Here is a 19,740-nt window from a genome sequence, read left to right on the forward strand (position 1 = left end):
AGGCAGCCTCGGTGAGAAGAAATGCAAGGATGTGTGGAAAGTGGCTTCCCCTCATCTATCACAAAGACCTGGCGCAGTGATTCCATAAGCTTGCAGCAGCTTGCGTAATCAAATACATAACCTTGGCTCAGTTAACCTCCTGAGCCATAAAAGAGGGGAGAGGGGGGAGCAAAATTAAGCTTACGGGAAATAAACCTAATCAAAGCTGAACAGTAACAAAGGGCACCAGAAACATTTCTACTGTATCGCATCCCACGGGCTGGCCAAGAGCCCAGAATTCTCATTACAACTTTTCAAAGAGAGGGAGAAGGGAAAAAATATTTCACAAAACCATTATCAAGGCCCCAACCCTGGATGCCCTGCTGTACAACCAAAATTTGTGAGAGGTCAGCCTGTCAGGGAGTCAAAAACCCAGCATGTGGAAACTGGCAGGCCTTTTATATAGTAGGAGGGGTTCTTAAAACGACTACTGTTTTGCACTGAAGTCTCGGAGCTTCACAGACCATTAAAGGTTTCTGAACCACAGAGAAAGGAGGGCAGAGTTAAGGAAATAAATCAAAAGTTCCTCTGGGATGCACAAATGCCTACTTGGAACAGGCTTTCAGCACGAATATCCTCCACATTAAACAACAAGAAGGACTTTTCAAAATAAAAGCAGAAAAGAGATTCATTTTGTTATAAGCAATGTACTTTCTTTTTGGTTTAAAGGTTATGTGTGCTATAAAAAATGACCCTGGCCGGGAGCACTGGGGGAGGCAAGGGTTGGGCCGAGTGCAGGGGCTGGCAGTGAAAGAAATCAAGTGTAAGGAACAATGATCAAACAGAGAAATGCTGGATTTGGGGGCACCCCCAACAAGTTAAAATGTCTTGGAATATTTTAGGGGCAGGATGTGAGGTGGGGGAATGGCACTAGAAGGGACCTCTACACCACATGTACTCCTTGCCATCTCTGCCAGAGAACTCAATTTTCTCACAGCCAGAAAGAGTTCTTTTGTTTTTCTTTGCAGCACACACAGAGGAAGGCTGGGGGAACCGGACCGTATCCTCATGAATGCAGAGCCATGTGGTCTGAAGGAAGCACCAGTAGTCTCAAGACCAGCAGAGGGAGTATAGCATCTGAGAACAGGAAATGGTCAGCCTGATACCTAAGGATATGTGCTTATGCAAGACAGTGGTTGTGAGGCTCAGTTCTAGACCTTCTGACCTTGCCTGTGTGTTCTCCAGTAATGGTAAGCAGAATGAAAAGCTGGACTACCTACTCTGAAACAACCAGGTGAGGCCACAGGGATGCAAGGGAAGTGCCTTACTTCTGGCAGGGTATGTGTATTATCAACTGCGGTGTTGGGGTACTCTCCCCACCAACCTGAAAGGAGTGGGGAGGGCTCTATAGAGAGGAAAAGCTCAGTGAAAGGCAGAAAAATCCAATTTGGAAAACTGACAGCAAGCACTAGAGCCATGATTTCCCTTAAAATCCAGGGCTCCCAGTTTAGTCCATGAATAGCCCATTTCCCCATTTTTTTGTTTCCGAGTGGGAAGGGAGGAGAACTCTGTTACTCAGGCTTTGCTTTCAACAGCTGGTTGAAACAAAAAAAGCAGCCAACAGATGAAGGCACAGGTCTGCTAAATGACTATCTTCATCTTCGGCCACAGTTTACTAAAACATGTAGGAATGGCTGAAAGACTGCTTTGGTGCCAAGATTATAATAAGCATGCACAAGACTCCTGAAGAGGGTCTGGGGTAGAGATTAAAGCTAATGGTCCTTCCCACTAGGAAAGAGCCCATTGTTTCACGTTTGATTATGCTGTGGTTTGGCACTGGAAATCTTTGCTCAAATATACTTCAAGTGTGAAATGCTCTGATAATTAGTCTGAGTATACACTGCTATATCAGGTAATGTCTTTTATTAAATACTTGTTCACTGTGGGAAATGAATTGGGTTAAAAATGCTAACCCCCTTAAGATGTACTAAACTTAACAAAATAAACAAAACCTAAAATGGGACTTTCTCTTATACCAGAAGCGTGCACTGAGTTAATACATGTGCCTGCCTGCTTTTTGAAGGAGAAAGCCAGGGTGAGAGACAGGTGCTACCTTGGCTCTCTGACACTGCTGGTAGGGCCAAATCACAATGGTCCAGAGAAGCTCACCTAGAATGCATGGTGTGGAATGCAGAAGTCCAGGCAGGAGTGCTGACTACCCTGACCCATCTGAAGAGTCTCTATGAAGGAGAGGCATGGCACAAATATTTCTCTATGTCATCAAAGGACTCAATTTGGACAAAACATGGATGATGAAGGGATTCAGATCCCAGCTTAATAAAAGGAGGACATCTAAAGTAATGGAACTGTCCCAAACCACATCGGTCCCATTTAATGGGTTCAATGTTACCAGGTTCTCAGGAATAGCAGGGCAGCCACTCTGAAGGCACGCGACAGAAGGATTCAGGTATTAGGGAATTCCTCAAGGATACTTCAAGGACTTTCTTTGGCAAAGTATTTCTTTAAAATACCTATTCTTTACATAACTTCCAGATATAAGCGCACATCTTCCAGAATGTTCCTTCAGCCCTTATCTTCAGGTGCTCTGATTCCTATTACCACATAGGGTCAGTGCCCCACAGTTTTACCGTCAGGGTCCTGACACTTGCACTGTGGTAACTGAATAGTCGGAGAGATCCTCAGCTAGTGGAGCCACATCTCATCTGCTCGTTAGACTCAATAAACTCTGGAAGTGCTTGCTGATTGATTGGTATTAGGAATAAACCATACATTCTTCTATTCACACTATCTAAACATCCTGCTACTGATTTCTAGGAAAATTTTTTTGCGAAATGGAAGTATTTATAGACATGCCTGGTAAGGCAATTTAGCATTTGGGCAATCAGTAATGAGAACAGAATATAGGACAAAAGAAAACAGTATGCTTTAGCTTCAATCTGAGACATACATACTGGACAAATGGATGCATATTCCAAGGTGTGAACTTGCACATTTTAATATAAATACAAAGTAACTATGTAAGAAGCATTATATAATGTGGTAGACAGAGAAGCACATAGTCTTTTTACCTGAGTCACCTGACAGGCTGACATGGTCAAAAGAATTAAGAGATTCAAGTTTTTCTTTAAGATTTTATTTAATTATTTTAGAGCGAGAGAGAGCGAGCTCGCACATGTGCGAGAGTGTGCATATGAGGCGGGGGGAGAACAGAGGGAGACAGACAAGCAGACTCTGTGTTGAGAGTGGAGCCTGACACAGGGCTTGATCTCACGACCTTGAGATCATGACCTGAGCCAAAATCAAGAGCCAGACATTCAACCAACTGAGCCACCCAGGCGCCCCAAGAGCTTCAAGTTTTGATAAGCAAATTCAATCCACAGGACAAAGCAAATTTAAAACTTCCTTTTTAAAAATCTTGCTTTGCTTTCTATCCCACCTTCTCCAGAATGTCTATAGGGTTTGCCCACTTCATTTGCTGCCTGCTTTACTTTACTGAAGCTGGCCATGTATACAGATTCACTGGGCCTGTTTCCTTTAGATTTAATTACTCCTCCTGTTGTTCAACACATTCCAGATTCTCCTTCCAAAAGTTAAACACTTCCCTTGACAACTGAAGGCCACAAACCTCTGACCTGCTTCCATGTACTTCATTAGCACATTTCCAAAAGAGAGCATCTGTGGGAAGGAGAACGAAGTTCTGATCGTAGTAGGTGTGTGCCTAAATCAATAATCATCGAGTCCCAAGGGCTTTGGACCTATGCTGTTCCGGCCCTCTAAAATAATCAAATACTCAAAAGTCACCATTACTTGCCAAACTCACAGAAAATCCCAACTCCTACACATGGGGACAAAGAGACAATGGCTGCAGCTGAAAATACATCACCAAAGCATCACAGGAGAAACTTTCAACTTGATATTGTTCAGAACATTATCAGTGGGATTTCATTCATACAGCAAAGACACAGGAGAAGAATTCCTGACTGTTTTCAAGATAATAAAATGGCATATGATGGTGACTCATTAACTGACTAAAAGGGGAAAAAAAATCCTTAAACAGTCACAGGAACCTTGAAAAGCTGCAGAGACCTGGCAACCCTGAACCTCGGTCACTTGGCTCTCACCTCCAGTACACACAATACATACAGCACACACACAGAACAGACATACAAACACACAGACACAAACACACAATAGTTTTGAAGCCAGGCTGCAATTGGCTAATGGCTTGCTCTACTGCTTAAATACAATCTTTTATTCTTGACTTGCTCAATAAACCTGCTGAGAAAAATAAACAATGGGTTTCAATCTTATAAATAATCTAGAAAACAGAATTGCTGTGCAAACAGCAAGGTTGATTTACTGCCCACGATAAGCACGAACAGGAAAAGTCCAAACAAGGCACAGTGACCCCCCTAGCCCCAGTCCTAGTCTTACACTGTCTCAAGACAGGAAAGTTAATAAGGATTTTCTATCTGCTACATAGTCCAAGGCCTAGGATGTGCAAGTTTTAGCTGGTCTTTAAAATAGCAGATCTGAAAGCAGATCATGAAAAACACATGAAGAACAAAAAATGAGGAAAATCTTTCCTTACAAATACTGAGATATTTTAATCTTTTAGGACCAATAACTATATATCTATCTATGGTTACAGTGTATTTCCATCCCATTATTCACACATATGAATATATTCCCACACATATACAGGGCTGTACACCTCATTTTAAACAAATATCAAGGAAGAGTCTGTTGGGCACTACAGGAGATATAAAGAGGTATTACAATGAGAATGGCTGCCCAGAAAGCCTTATATTCTGTATAAATACACAGATGCATATACTTGTGCAGAACAGAAATGCATGGAAGAAAAAAGGAAGCAGTGTCCACAGCCTAGGACTAAAACAAAATAAAGAATAATTTTTCAAGGGCAGAAAATACAATTTTTCTGAGAGAGAAGTTGGGCAATTTGTGTAATTGCCACCAGTGCACAGAGAGGAGAGCTTGTGTGGCTCTCATGAGTGTGCAGTCCAAGCCCTGTAACTGGGCTCTGGACAGTCTCAGTGACTGTCACTCAGCACCTTCCAGAGGAGAACACAAGTCCCACTGGCCTCTTTACCAGTGGATTCCACAAGGGTAAGCACCCTCACACCCACCACAGATACCTCAAGGAGAATACACACCTTGGGTACCAAAGGTTCCCCCAAACAGTTCCCAAAACAGTCTCAATTTTGCCAACGGAGAACCATGGCAATGGTTTAGACACCTCCAAGGCCAAATCCTAGAAATTATGACACCATAATTTAGAGGTTTCAGAAGAAATTAAGACATGTGAACAGGGGATCCCTGGGTGGCTCAGCAGTTTAGCGCCTGCCTTTGGTCCAGGGCGCGATCCTGGAGTCCCGGGATCGAGTCCCACGTCCGGCTCCTGGCATGGAGCCTGCTTCTCCCTCCTCCTGTGTTTCGACCTCTCTCTCTATGTCTATCATGAATAAATAAGTAAATAAATCTTTAAAAAAAAAAAAAGACGTGAACAGAACAAAGAATTGTAAAAATAAAAAAATAATGGAGGTTATTAATATTGAAACTGAATTTAAAATGTAAACATCTCGAAAAAAGAAACTCAGCTTAATGGAATTCTAGTGTCCCAAGACAGTTTTCTTCTGCTTGCTTTTCCCACTTCTATAATACAATTAATGTTTTCCAAATTACATCCAACAGAGTAAAAAGAAAGCTTATGATGGGGAGGTGGGGGTAGGGGGAGGAAGACTGCCTGGGAGGCAGCCATGAGTAAGACAGAACTGAAGGCCTTTACTTTTCCAAACAATACATGTAATTTTTACTCTCCATTCCTTAGTACTACTCAAAGACATAACTTCAAATAAGATTAAAATGAACTGGGGCAGCCCCAGTGGCTCAGCGGTTTAGCACCGCCTACAGCCTGGGGCGTGATCCTGGAGACACAGGATCGAGTCCCACGTGGGGCTCCCTGCATGGAGCCTGCTTTTCCCTCTGCCTGAGTCTCTGCCTCTATGTCTCTCATGAATAAATAAACAAAATCTTAAAAAAAAAGATTAAAATAAACCAAAAACACAAGGATTAGGACTTCAGATATATTTTAAAACTTATTTTTGAAACAAGAGCAAACTGGATTTTCAAAGTTAGGACGGGTTCACCGATCTTATGAAGGCTAAAAAAAAAAATCTATGATATAAGATATGAGCTCCAAGTAAATAAACACATTGAATATAACCACAGTAATCACAGCTTATAAGCCTTCTTAAAGATAATTTCAAACCTTTTACTTGTTTAACTGGCTAGTAAAATGGGGGAATCTACTTAGGCTTCAAAGTCATAAATGTCTCCATCTAAAAAGTCACCAGGTAACCAAGACCCAGTCAAATCATAGGAAAAATACAGGTTAGCAAATACCAACAGCAAATAAAGAACTGATTCTTGTAAGCAGCGGTGTGTTCAGTAACTTTAAAGTCCAAGGTAGTTTCATTTGGAAGCAGTATCTACAAGCAATACATCATACACAACTGAAATACTTTTTTGTTTTTAAAGATTTTTATTTATTTATTCATGAGAGACAGAGAGAGAGAGAGAGAGATAGGGAGGCAGAGACACCGGCAGAGGGAGAAGCAGGCTCCATTGCAGGGAGCCTGATGCGGGATTCGATCCCGGTCCCCAGGATCACATCCTGGGCTGAAGGCGGCCCTAAACCTCTGAGCCACCCAGGCTGCCCCACAACTGAAATACTTTCATGCCTTTCCCTTCAGTTCTGATATGCAGAATAAGGCCAAGGGTAGGCCTAAGACAATTTACAGAGAACAGCAAATATTCGAAGCCCCTTGGTTTAAACAGTCACCCAATTTTTAAAGACCTCCTTATTCCCACCAACATCAGCACCAAATATTTCTTACAAATTTTTTAACTGCTTTACTTACACAAGAGAATCTAAGCCAATCTCATTTAGATTACCTTAGTCAAAACTGGACCACTGCCCAGCCAAATATCCACATAGCTTACACTACCAGATGAAAAGATTCAAGCTTCTGCTTCATTTTAATGCGAACAAACCCCCTGCATGGCAATAACCATAGGATCACAGTACTCACTGCTAAAATGTAGTGGCTTTCTATCGGGTAATCACTATTTTTTTAAGGGTTTTATTTATTCATTTGACACAGAGAAAGCGCACAAGCAGACAGAGGGAGAAACAGGCTCCCTGCTGAGCAGAGAGCCCAACATGGGGCTCTATCCTATGACCCGGAGATCATGACCTGAACCAAAAGCAAGACACTCAACCAACTGAGCCACCCAGATGCCCCTCAGGCAATCACTTCTGGTTTGAATGGAAAATTTCAACTTTATCTGCCCCTACCTGAGGACAAGTTATTAAGAAAAGAGGCATGGCACCAGTCTGGGTCTCTCCTTGGATCCAATCTTGCCAACCTCTCAAAATATGTAGACTTCGTTATCGTATATAAGGGGGTGTCAGGGAAAGAAAGTAAGACCTGAAAACACCACAGTATTAAGTATGTAAATTTCATATAAATAAAAGAATATCATCCTTTCAAACAGAAAAGTTTCTCTTAAATACTTAAGATCTAGGCTAGCCTGACTCACATACAATTAACTGCATGTGGCAAGGAAAGAGGAGGACAACAGTTTTTATATAAAATGTGACAGATGTTACAATTGTGTTTCTAGGAAAAAATGAAAGATAGGAAAAGGGAAGCTATATTAAGAAATTCTATTATTGATAATGAAAATAAGCCCAGATACTGTTCTGTGTATGTGGGATACTTTGTAGTAATTCAAAAAACAAAATTAAGCCCTAACAGTGAAGCAATTTATAACGTTAACAGAATAAAAGCAACCTTATTTTAAGAATGAATGTGAGAGGGGGCCTGGGTGGCTCAGCAGTTGAGTGCCTGCCTTCGGCTCAGGGCATGATCCTGGAGTCCCTGGATCAGGTCTCATGTCAGGCTCCCTGCATGGAGCCTGCTTCTCTATCTCTGCCTATGTCTCTGCCTCTCTCTGTGTCTCTCATGAATAAATAAATAAAATCTTTAGAAAAAAAAAAGAATGAATGAATGTAAGATATGGGTTTAGGATTCTGCATATCCGCACTATTGTCAACAGCACTGCTTTTTAAACTATGCATTCAAATCACCTGGAGAGCTGATTAAAATGCAGATTCTGGTTCAACAGGAGCGGTGCCACAGTAAGGTGATGTGAGAATGCTGTCCAGAAGAGCACCCTGTGAGCGGCAAGGATGCCCAGCACTTGCAGCAGAGGTCTCTGGTTGTGTGGCTATAACACAACTGTGTCCTCAATAGTATCAACCTATTCAGGAAGTCCACACTTTGTTATGTAACATTAGATTAGGCATTAATGAGGCTAAAAAATTGTTTATCTAAGGTTTTAATCTGAAATTAAATAAAACTCCATGCTGAAGGCTCATGCCAAATGCTCGAGTCATTCTTAACCTCTTAATATTAACAGAGTTTGATTACTCAGTCTTAAAACCTTTCTCAGTAGTAGTTATTCTTTGCTGGGGAAATGTGCTTTATGCAAAGGATACTTTGCTTGAAGAAATGAACAATTAATATTCAATAGTTATGTACATATTTAACAGAATTCATTTCCAGAAATGTGGCTGAGAGAGGTGGTTGATTTTCATGTTACTTCTCAAATTAAAATCTTAAATCCCTAGTACTTTTCATACTATCATCCAATGTTTAAAAAAAAAAAGACAAAACCTAAAACATCAAAACCAGCTGCCCCTTCATCCTAGTGAAAAAAAAAAAAAAGAGGGGGACACATTTTCACTGGAGAAAATCAAGATAAAAGACTCTTCCAGTTCCACTAATCACTCTCAACTCCAATTTTGGTCTTACTATGAGACCAAATTGTTACCTCCTTTCTGGTCTGCGCATCTTGTTCCTGCTGCTCAAGAATGCTCCCACAGCTCAGGCAAGACCTCTCCTTTCTCTTCCTAGAAGCTTTCAATGGGTCCCCAAATGTCTTCTCTGAAGAAAGTGTCCTCCACATCTACCCCCAGGCCGTAATTTTGGCCTAAGAAGTCTGACAGCAGCACCCCTGGTGACCTCCTCTCCACCCAGGCTGCTGTACGTGCTGGGGACGGTTTGCAATTTCCTGTCTCCATGCCTTTGCTCATGATATTTCCTACAGCTGGAAAGCTGCTTTTCTTCTACCCTCCCAGCCATGGCCTGACCAAAAACATATCCTTCCTTCAGAGTTCTAACACCACACCCTCCAATTAGTCTTCCAGGAGCCCACCCTCCCTTAGCACCCTGTGTTCGCTTTGTGGGGCCTGAGCCTATGCCAGGGCCCTTAGTACATATGGCCAAACATGGAAAGGATGCATATGGTTCACCTTTCTTGCTGCAATCCAGGGCACGGGTGGCTCCTTGATTCTCAAGCTATAGAATGTTTAGCTCTGAAAATGGAAAGTGTTTTTTAGTATAGAAAATATTCATGCCACCAGCAACTGGGATTACAAACAACCTAAGATTAATCCCTACTGGGCTAGGTGTACAATATAGAGATGAGAAAGACAGTCAAGGTACACACCCTTTTCATCCTCTCCTCCTACAGGCTAATAACATGCTGAAGGTACCTCTCCTCTCTACCAAGCTGAAGCAGATCACATGGTCTTCTCTCTAATGTTAGATGTCTCTGAGATAGGTCACTGAGTAAGCACTCCCTGTCTACAATCCGATGCTGGCTGATTCGTCTTGAATAACAGTAGACAGAGCTATACACAAAGGCCAGCCAGGATTCAAGGGACGATCATCTAGGTGTCAGACATGGAAAGTCTTTGATTCAAATAACACAGACATGTGCTCAGTGTGAAAGAAGATAGGTGTCACTGTCATCAGAGTAGTCCTCTCATGATTTTGAAGAAAATTGCAATGTATGGGGGAAAAAAATTGAACAAAAAATTATTTTTGGAATGCCCATGAATTTTGTATTTTTTGCAACATGGGTTCCCTTCTTGATGATTTAAGGTTCAATTCTATTAGGTCTCCTATTTTCTCAAGCATTATCTTAACATCGAAGGTCATGTAATTCATCGATCCTAAGATTATGTAGCAGTGCTTAGTACCCCAAAGGCCTGACTGACTATCACCTCAGAAGCTCAGCCACTGGGCCACTTGCTCTGATTTACACAAACATACTAAAGCCCAAGACTCTGATGTGGATTAGGCCAAACAGTGTCTTGAGAGAGAAGAGGAATTTGAGATGCTCAGCAAAGATCTTTTACCATATCTTACTACTAATTACACATCTTATAAACGTATTGAAGAAAGGAAGAATGGGAGAAAAGTAGTAACTACAGGATATTTGCACAACCATGACACTAAAGTATTTGACTTGCAGTTATTCTCTTGGGTACCAATGAGGTTAATCTGAAATACCCACTCAACTAAACTTTGATATAATAGTTGATTTTTCACAATCACAGCTACTGTTCTCGGAGAAAAGCCAGATTTAGCTGCTGTGTAATAAACACAGAAGCCAAAAGAACTATGGAAAGCTGTTTATGTCCATGCCCACCAGAAACCTGTCTCCAAAACTACACAGAATAATCCAGCAAGGATGGAAGTCTCCTCAACAAAGCTTTAAAAACAGAGGAAAGACATCCTTTAAACTGGGCACCGCCCCTCAACACCTCCCAGTTTTTCAATGAAAAGAGTTCTTCTCAAGACAGGTGATAAGAAACCAGTCATTTCTTTTTACACAGATCTGGTATATTTACAAGCAGAAAATAATTCTGTACCTTCCACAGCACTTAGTTACTTCAGGTAGCTAGGACCCTTGCCTAGCTGAAAGTATTTGGGGTACATGGGAAAAACCGTCATTTCCAAGTGTTTTTATACACGCTTGGCAGATACCATTCTCATTTAAATTCTCAAAACAATTCTAGAGGGTAGAAGGATTGCCCTATTTCACAGACACAGGCAGTTAAGGACAGGGAGGCTAATAATTTGCTGAAGGTCCCATAGCAGGCAAGTGACAGAGGAGACGAGAGCCACTTTGCTCTCAGGCAGAGCAATAACCAAAGGTCTGCAAACATCTTATTAAGACTGTAGCATCTAGGAACACCAAAGAAACACCATTTTAGAATAGATAATTCTCCAGTCCTTATCAGGATATGACCCTGAACTTCCCAATGAACAGCTCAAAGCATACTGCACAGTTAGAAGAGGTCGTCAAGTACTATAGTTACCAGTAAGGCCAGGAATAGAACACAGGTCTGGTGACCTCCACGCCATGCCCAGTTGGGCATGTTCTTTTGGATGCTGACACCCTTCTGAAGTTACAAGTCAGTTGAGAATAGCAAAGAAATGAGTTAATAATTTTAGTAAATAGAAGAGAATGTGGAGAGTATCTAGATTAGAGGGATCTGACCACATGAAGATTTCTACCAAGGAAGCTCTGAACCAAGGACACTAGTACCTGCAAGTTTTCTCATTTTCTGCAGCAAAAATGAAAAATAACCTTTGCCCTCCCCACCCTAGGAGTTGTGAATGATTAGCCTGGCTATGTCGATAACTAAGGAAAATATAAAATGAGTGCCTTTCTCTCAGATGATTAGAATACTTACAGGTTTACTCTTACCACCAAACTCCTCCAGTTCTAGGCAAAAGACAAGAGAACACTAGGAATGTTTAGCCAACGTCAGCCATAATAAACCCTCCAGTGCTGCAAAAACTCTCCTATTAGCACCAAACGATCGTGCCCTGATGAAGAGGCTGGAAACAGGAAGGCTGCTGGGTGCCAAAAGGGAAAGTGAGGAGAGAAGCAACATAGCTGGAAAACAGGGATGGCAGGGAGTAATGGGGAGGAAGCGTCTTAGGACAGAGGTGCCTAGAAAAGACTGGGGAAACAGCTGGAAATGCTGGTGTATGTATACCAGCAACTTCTCTGTGGGTGAGGAAAGACTACTTATCGAGTTGACATCATCAGTAAGTATAAGGGACAGCCAAGAGCAAGAAAAAAAATAAATAAATAAAAAGGAGTGGAAGATCCTTACCTAGGCTAAAAGTTATTCAGATCCACAATCACAGCTACTGTGATATCTCTAAAGAGATAAAACGGCAGATAAAATTGTCTGGTGTTTCCCAAATGCTGGACGGCAGTTTTCAGATTTGATGTTTAATCTTACTATTATAAATTTATTTTTTAAAACAGAAAGATAAAATAATTGTCAAATCATATCTTGTATCAAATTCTTCATGGTTTGCAACTTCTAGCAGAGCACAGGGAGAGATAAAACTGGAGCTGAGAGATTATAATCTGGCCTGTCACATCAGACCACACCTATTCATGGATCTCATTTTCACTCTAATTTGGCCAAGCCAAAATTCCTACACTTGGGTAAAACATTTTAGTTTCAGAAAAGTACATAGCAAGCTTCAAATAATTGAAATTCACAGAAAACTTAAAGGTATTTCCTTCACTGTGTCACATTAAATACCTCTTTCTAAACTGTTCTGGGAAGACCAAAAAGGGAAAAAAAAAAATTTTGGTTACATAGATCAGTTACAACATATATTTCGGTTTAATGTCTATAAACAATTCCCTCTCTTTTTAAACCATTCTCAAAATGACCCCTCTCACATATTTAGATGTATAATAAATATTAAAAGTTCAATGTAAGTATGAGTGGTTGATGCAAAACGATTTATATAAGCCAGTACTTGAAATCTCAGAACCTTTCTTCCCTATGAGTTACTGCTGTTCACACAAGGTACCCTACAGAAAAAGTGTCTAGAAACAGTTTACTAAAGAAAAAAAGAATAAAACTCAGAATAAAAGAAACCAAACTGAGTAAGAGGAAATCAATCAACAACACTCAATTAGAAAACTAAAAACCAAATCAAACCAAAACAACCCAGCCCTCTCCATAATGGATATTCTCCATCTGTCTTTTCCTCCTTCCACTCAGGGAGGGCGGGGGTGGAATGAAAGCAGCTCAAGGTCTAAATATTCACCCTCCATCCCCAAGGCCTGAGAAGCACTTCCGGTAACTTGGCTCTGTGGAGGCCACAGACACTGGGACTTGCCTGGTCCCACTCCACTCCCAGCCTCCCCATTCCCTGGCTTAGCCAAAAAAAGAATTCCCCAGCCCCCTCCAATTCCACCTGGAGGGAATTCAGTTAAAAGAGACTGAATCTCCTGCTAGCATTCTCTTCCTATAACCTCACTCTGAACTTTCCTTAGCAAACTCTCCTACCCCAAGTTTAGCAAGAGATGGGACTCTTGGCTTTGTGAAATACCAAAGGAATTTGCAAAAGGCTCATTTAAGCAATTACTAAGAATCTCTGTGTATCTGTCCAATGAAAAGTATAAATTTTTATTTAACATTATTTACTTAATCTCTAAACCCGGTGTGGGGCTCGAATTCACAACCTTGAGATCAAGAGTCGCATGCTCTTACCGACTGACTCAGCCAGGTGCTTGGAAAGTCCAAACTTTTAAGGCTGGGAAATCAGAGTTAAAACTACTCTTCAAAATATAAGCAACATTAAAGAAAAAGTCTCCATAGAATTCAAAGTATAGCAAGCCACAGATCTCTTCATTCTATTGTTTGGTTGATGATTTCTGTCAATAACCAAATCCAATTGGTGGTAAATGACATTTCCTATTTCAGCCACTGTATTTACTATTAGATGTTAATGGTTCAACACCCCAGACAACAAACTTTCTGTTGTCAAAGACCTTTCTGTTTTTAAAAGGGAAGTCCATCATCTTGGTGGGGGTAAGCACAATCTGTCACTTCACTATCTAAAATCAGGAGCTAAAACTAAAAGTAAAGGAAGTAAAATGAAGAAGATCCTAAGGACCAGCCAGAGATTGAGCACAGCACAGGGTTAAAGGAAACCATTTCATAAGATCAAATGCGGAGAAGGAGCAGGGGCAAAGAGGGAAAAAAAAAAAAAAAATCAAGTTACATAAAGTCCAATTGTACTCACGGTTTCCTTATTGGGAAGCAGTTCCTTTCTAATTCTGAAGAAGTTCTTGCCGTACTGCCTGAGCCCCTTAACGAAGCGTTTCTGTGATAAAAAGAAACAACAAATGGGATGTAAAAACCAAAAACAAAACAGGATGTCAGCAAAGCAAAGATATCTGCAATCAGCAGAATAACCACCGCAAAAAAGTCTGAGCTAGGGAATACTGACGAGGCTGGGAGACCATTTCAGCAGCACCACTGGGCCCCTCCGGCCAGGGCAGGCCCCAGAGAGCCTTTGTCGGAACCCTGATGGCACACACCACACAGGTTTGGGAGGAGGATATCCTGGGTCTGAGGCTAAGAAGCAACGTGTGCCCTCTGTGCCACGGTCTCCACATCAGTCCACGAAGGTAGAAACAAATATGCTCCTGCTTTCAATAACACAGCACAACTGCTTTCCACCCGAGAACGAAGCTTCCCAGAGTGTTGAGCAGAGGGGGGATAATCAAACCTGGAGACTTTTCTCCAAAAGGTCACTCAGGAGGGGTTAAGAGGCCCTTTGGTCAATCTGAGGACGTGGTCAAGGAGGCACCGATACCGCGGAAGCCCACGGGGAGCCGGCACCCCCGCCGGCCTGCCCCGCCATCGCCTTCACCAAGAGCCTTCGGAGGCACCGAATCATCCTTCGCGCCCCCTCCTCCTTCCCCACGCTCTGCACCACAGCCAGCCCCCGGCAGTCTGGAGACTTTCACTTCGTCCCATTCCCCCGCCCCCGCAACCCCGCCCCGGCCCCGTGGGGGGCAGCTCCCAGCTCCCAGCTCCCCGGCCCGGCCCCGGCCCCCACCTCGAGCCCCGGGCCTGGTCCCGCGCGGCCGACCCCCGCCACACTTCCGCAGCCACAGGTACGCGCGCCGGCCGTCCTCGGTCCGGCGGCGAGAGGCCGCGCCTGTCACCCGGCCGGGGCTCCGGCCAGGGCTGCGGCCAGGGCTCCGGCTCCACAAAGCGCAGGGCGGAGGCGGCCGGGGCGGCTCGGCGTGTGACTGCGGCGGGGCCGCGCGGCGCGGGGCGCGGGGGGCGCGGGGCTGGGGCCGCCACCGCTGCCGGGGGAGGAGGCTGGAGCGCGGCGCGCAGAGCCCGGCGCGGCCGCGGGCGGCTGCAAAAGGCGGCCTGGATCGCCTCGCCGCCCGTCGGCCCCGCGCTCCGTCCCCGCGCTCCGTCCCCGCGCGGCGCCCGGCCCCCGGCCCCCGGCCCCCAGCGCCCAGCGCCCCGCCCGCGGCTCCGCGGCTCCGCGGCCCCGCGGCCAGCGCCTCCGGGACCCCGGCGCTGTTTATGTCGGTGTCCTCCCTCTGCACAGCAGGAGTAAATCCAGGCAGCAAAGCGCAGAAACTTCCTCCCTACCACGGCAAGCGTGAGCAGAGGGCACCCGTGCGGCCGGGGCCGGGCCGCCACTCGGGACCCTGCTCAGGCCGCTCCGGCTCCAGTCCTCCTTCTGGGCCGGCAGAGTCAGCAGCGCGACAGCCGCAGGCCGACCGCCCCTGGACTGCGAAATGGGCGGCTGGCCCCTAAGACCCTCGCGGTCCCTTCCGGCCGGGATTGTGGGCGGCAGCTCCACCCGGCCCAGGCATTAGCCTGCACCTCGCAGGGCGCCGTTTCACAACTAAATCACCGCGGAAGCTTCCCAGCCAATAAATCACCTGCCCACCGGGAGAAGAGTCCCTCCCACTCCCGGTGTTTGAGACCAGTCGGGCAAATTCAGTGAAGAGCCAGACTTGGCCTGCAAGACCGATCTGCAACCTCCTACTCCATTCCTGGAGGCTCTGCATTTTCAGATCTCACCCCCTTTCTAAGATATGACTCATCATTGTCAGTTTCCAATATAATTCAAATAGTTCAAAGGAAAAATCTGTCAAGGCACAAAAAAGCTCTCCTCTACTGTGAAGAGTGACCTTTCTGACTTGAATGATCAACATGCATCCTGAGCTCTGTGCAGAGTGTACCCTCTGGGGATGCTGGAAGGCAATGAGACTTCCCTGCCCTCAAGGCCCTCCAGTCTGGCAGGCAGGCAGGCAGGCAGGTGAAGGGATCAATTTCCTGGCCCTCGGAAAAGCAGTAGAGGGACAAAGGGCTATGAGTCGGACTAGGAGAAGGAAGCAATTTACTCTGCTGATGTCTTGGAGGAAGTGACAAGGAAGAACAAGCCTGCCAGGTGGGCTCCAGCAGGGTTTCCGACACAGGAGTCAGCCAGGAAGGGCATACAGAACATTCTGGGAACTGCAAGGACAGGGTATACAGAATGGAGTGCCAGCAGATAAGACTGAAGAGGCAGGAGAGGATCAGGTTGCAGAAGTCTTTAACCCAGGCTGAAGAGTCATGGTAGTAACTGTAAGCCACAAGAGAAGTTAAAGCATGAGTGGTCCATGGAAAGACTGGGTAAGGGCTGCTCCAGTGGCAGTGTGGTTGGCCTGTGTCATGGATAAGGGACAAACTGGCTGTAACGCAGAGATTAGGTAAGGAGGCTGGTGAGGTAACAAACCGAGGTGTGAGAAGAGAATGGCCAGAACTCCACCTCAGCCATAAGAATGAATGCTTCTTTTTTTTTTTTTTTTTAATTTTTTTTTATTTTACTTATGATAGTCACAGAGAGAGAGAGAGAGGCAGAGACACAGGCAGAGGGAGAAGCAGGCTCCATGCACCAGGAGCCCGATGTGGGATTCGATCCCGGGTCTCCAGGATCGCGCCCTGGGCCAAAGGCAGGCGCCAAACCGCTGTGCCACCCAGGGATCCCAGAATGAATGCTTCTTAACCCACTCTTTAAGTATTTACTGAGCATCTAGCACTGGGAGGGATTTTTTTTCTTAAGGGGGCAGCCATGGACCCTTTATTAAAACTATGATTCATTTTTAGCAGGTAAGATAAATGTGTGTGAAGTCATTATAGAACAATCTGAGACTTCATTCAGCTAAGAATAAAGTAGTGAAGTGTAACTCATCAATGCAGCAGGGGCATAGTAGTCCAGGATACCTTCACCAAGGCAGCAAGATGGGTCAGACCACAAAGAACCAACAGCATTTGCAGAGGTGGAGGGGGGTGGGAAGGCCTTCCATGAAACACAGAGGTGGAGATGGAAGTGGGTTATAGGAGAGAGGCTATACAAAGTTGAGGTGGGTGATCTGGCATGAGTCAGATGGTGGAATGCCAGCACTATGCAATCCGAATATAAGCTTGTGCCAAAGGACACACAACAGGCTCACCAGGAGAGACTGGCACAATGAAGGCAGCCGCTGAGAGACCAAATCTGAAACATCAGGGTAATGTGATAGATTTGGGCAAACTTGAATTCAAGTCCTGGTTCTCCTACTTGTAATGATGTAATCACCAAATATTATGCATTTAACTAGTGGTTATTAAATATGCCTGCTATCTGCTAGGAGCCTCACGTATATTAATTTAAAACCTGCACAACCTTGGAGGAAGTACTATTACTATCTACATTTTCCAGACAAGGAAGCTGAGACACAGATGGTTAAGGAACCAGATCAAGGTCACCTAACTCTTCAGGGCAAGGGCAGAATGCAAAGCAGGATCCAAACTCCCATGTCCTGCAGTGGACATGGAGATAAGAGTCTACAGAGGTTGCCGCTTTTGGTCATGGTACCATTCATTACCTGCGACTGCGCTTTCCTGCTGGCCTCAACATCATGTCACCAAGTCCTCAGCATTCTTCCTAAGAAAGGTCTTTCAAAGCCCTCCTGTCTTACCCATTCCAGTGCTAGTCCCAGGCCAAGCCCTGATCTCTCTCTCCTACAAGTTAGGCTAATAGCTCATCCCCCACATCTGGTCATGTATAAGCTTCTACTAATGAATTCTTCAAACCACACATGTCATTGTGAGTCCCATACTGTCTTGCTCCCAGCCCCGACCTAGGAATAGCTCCTTGACCTCTTTAGAATGATATTTACACCCATTATCTCTTAATTCAAAGACCCTCTAGGATCTTGTCTCTGCCTATCTTTCCAACCAGATATCTAGAAATGGCAACTGGCCCACTGCACCTTCTGTTGAACGCTAGACACTGGGGCATCTTTTCTACTATTTCCACAGACAACCCAAGATACTCTCAGTTTACCTCAAACCTAAGCTCAACCCCCACCCCCTTTGGCAAAACTTCTCTGACCATTCTGCCCCAATCACATGGCATTTGTTTATTTGTATAAGGCCTCACTTACACATAGAATCTGTGAGCCCTGAAAAGACAAGAACTGTATCTTCTATCACTTTGTCTCCCGATAGCATTAGGCAGTCAGAGCTCCTCAGTTTTGGATGCAGAAGTGAAACAAACCATGAGATGACAAGGCCTGGGCTTGAGTGGTCAAGGTGGAAAGAGACTGGTAAAAGTCAAAGGATCTGTCCTGAAACCTAACAACAGAGTTGACCTTGGCTCCATGGCACCAAACTCTCCTGGTTTTCTTCCTATCACCTGGCTTGATTTTTCACTCAAGTTTTAAATGTTAGGGCTCTTTCCACAGCTTTGTTCTAGGCTTTCTGCTTTCCAAACCCCCTCCCAATGTGATCACTGCTCCTCTGGCTTTCAATATCACCCAAGATTCTCCCTACTATTTTTAAAAGCTAAATCTATGGTCCAGGTCTAGCAGGAACACCTGCTTGAATGTCTAATACACATTTCAAACGAACTACTTCCAGAAATTTAAGTTCAACATTGGTAGTAAACACAGACCACCACTGTCAATGTGCATCAATGACTGTGTTATCAAGTGCAAAAGTACCATTGGCCCCACTTAAAAAAAAAAAAAAAAAAAAAAAAAAGGAAGTAAAAGCTTCATGTGGCCTGTACTGTTACTTCTCTATGGAAAGCCACAAGGCCTCAAAACTGGCAAAACATCTGCTTCTCAGAGACCAGCCTTTACCTTGTGGTTTACCAGAAATGTAGAGTAGCCTTTAAAATCGAAACAAAGCCAACCCACTCAGAGCAGTCAATGATGAGAATAGGTCAGTATGTTAAGTGGGTTTCTGAGGCCTTAGACTCCTTCCCTCTATTAATTCATCTCTCTTCAAATGAGGACCCTGAAGGTTTTCAAGCTTTAATTTAATAATTAACACTATTGACTTAAAAACAGATACTATACACTCCTAAATGAAAATTCATAGACACAGTCTGTTTCTTAATAGCCTTCTAGTAGTTGAACTGAAATTCAGCATGTCCAGTGCTGAAATTCAAGCCTTCATGAATTATTTCTATGCCCATTAGCTTTTCTGTCCCTGGCAGTGCACAGATATTAGAATGCTAGGATGCTGGGGGTGAAGGAGAAAGAAGACTGTTCATTTAAGAGGCAGTAACTTTGGCTCAGTCACGGCTCCTGGTGCTTAGCAGCCCTGCTTTTGATACTCCCCAGAGGCTTGCCATCCGGCTACGCTCAAATGTATGAGCTCAGGGTCTTGGGGTATTGGCACTTGTTTCTCTGGAGCTGTTTGTTTCCAATCAACCTGTGTGTTCACCAGGAGCACAAAACAAGTCCTTTTCTATTTTTGAACTCCAAAGCCAGATGAGATCCAAATATAAATATAAATTTATTTATGGCAAGGAGACTGTCCTCTGCTTTGTTTTACAACTTAGCTTATAATAGTGTTCCAGGTTTATTTATGTATTGAAATATATTTTGAGGGGCCTGTAGGTAGCTCAATTGGTTAAGTATCTGCCTTCAGTTCAGGTCATGATCTCAGGGTCCTGGGACTGA

The 19,740-nt window shown here is 44.1% G+C and overlaps 1 protein-coding gene across 16 annotated transcripts in view; it reads right to left on the bottom strand.

The window, feature by feature from the left end:
- RERE (arginine-glutamic acid dipeptide repeats) overlaps positions 1–19,740 on the bottom strand; it is a 403,339-nt gene that overhangs the window by 42,319 nt on the left and 341,280 nt on the right. For 13 of the 16 annotated variants that reach the window (XM_026005078.2, XM_072731205.1, XM_072731211.1 and 10 more), the window contains one exon: positions 14,010–14,090. In XM_026005078.2, coding sequence (XP_025860863.1) covers positions 14,010–14,090 — 81 coding nt within the window. Of the gene's footprint in view, positions 1–14,009; positions 14,091–14,498; positions 14,728–14,831; positions 15,058–15,385; positions 15,691–19,740 lie in introns of those variants that run through there. The other 3 variants (XM_072731214.1, XM_072731216.1, XM_072731215.1) reach the window with 3 other exon arrangements.

The sequence above is a fragment of the Vulpes vulpes genome, chromosome 12 (genome assembly GCF_048418805.1).
Source record: "Vulpes vulpes isolate BD-2025 chromosome 12, VulVul3, whole genome shotgun sequence".
Taxonomy (NCBI): domain Eukaryota; kingdom Metazoa; phylum Chordata; class Mammalia; order Carnivora; family Canidae; genus Vulpes; species Vulpes vulpes.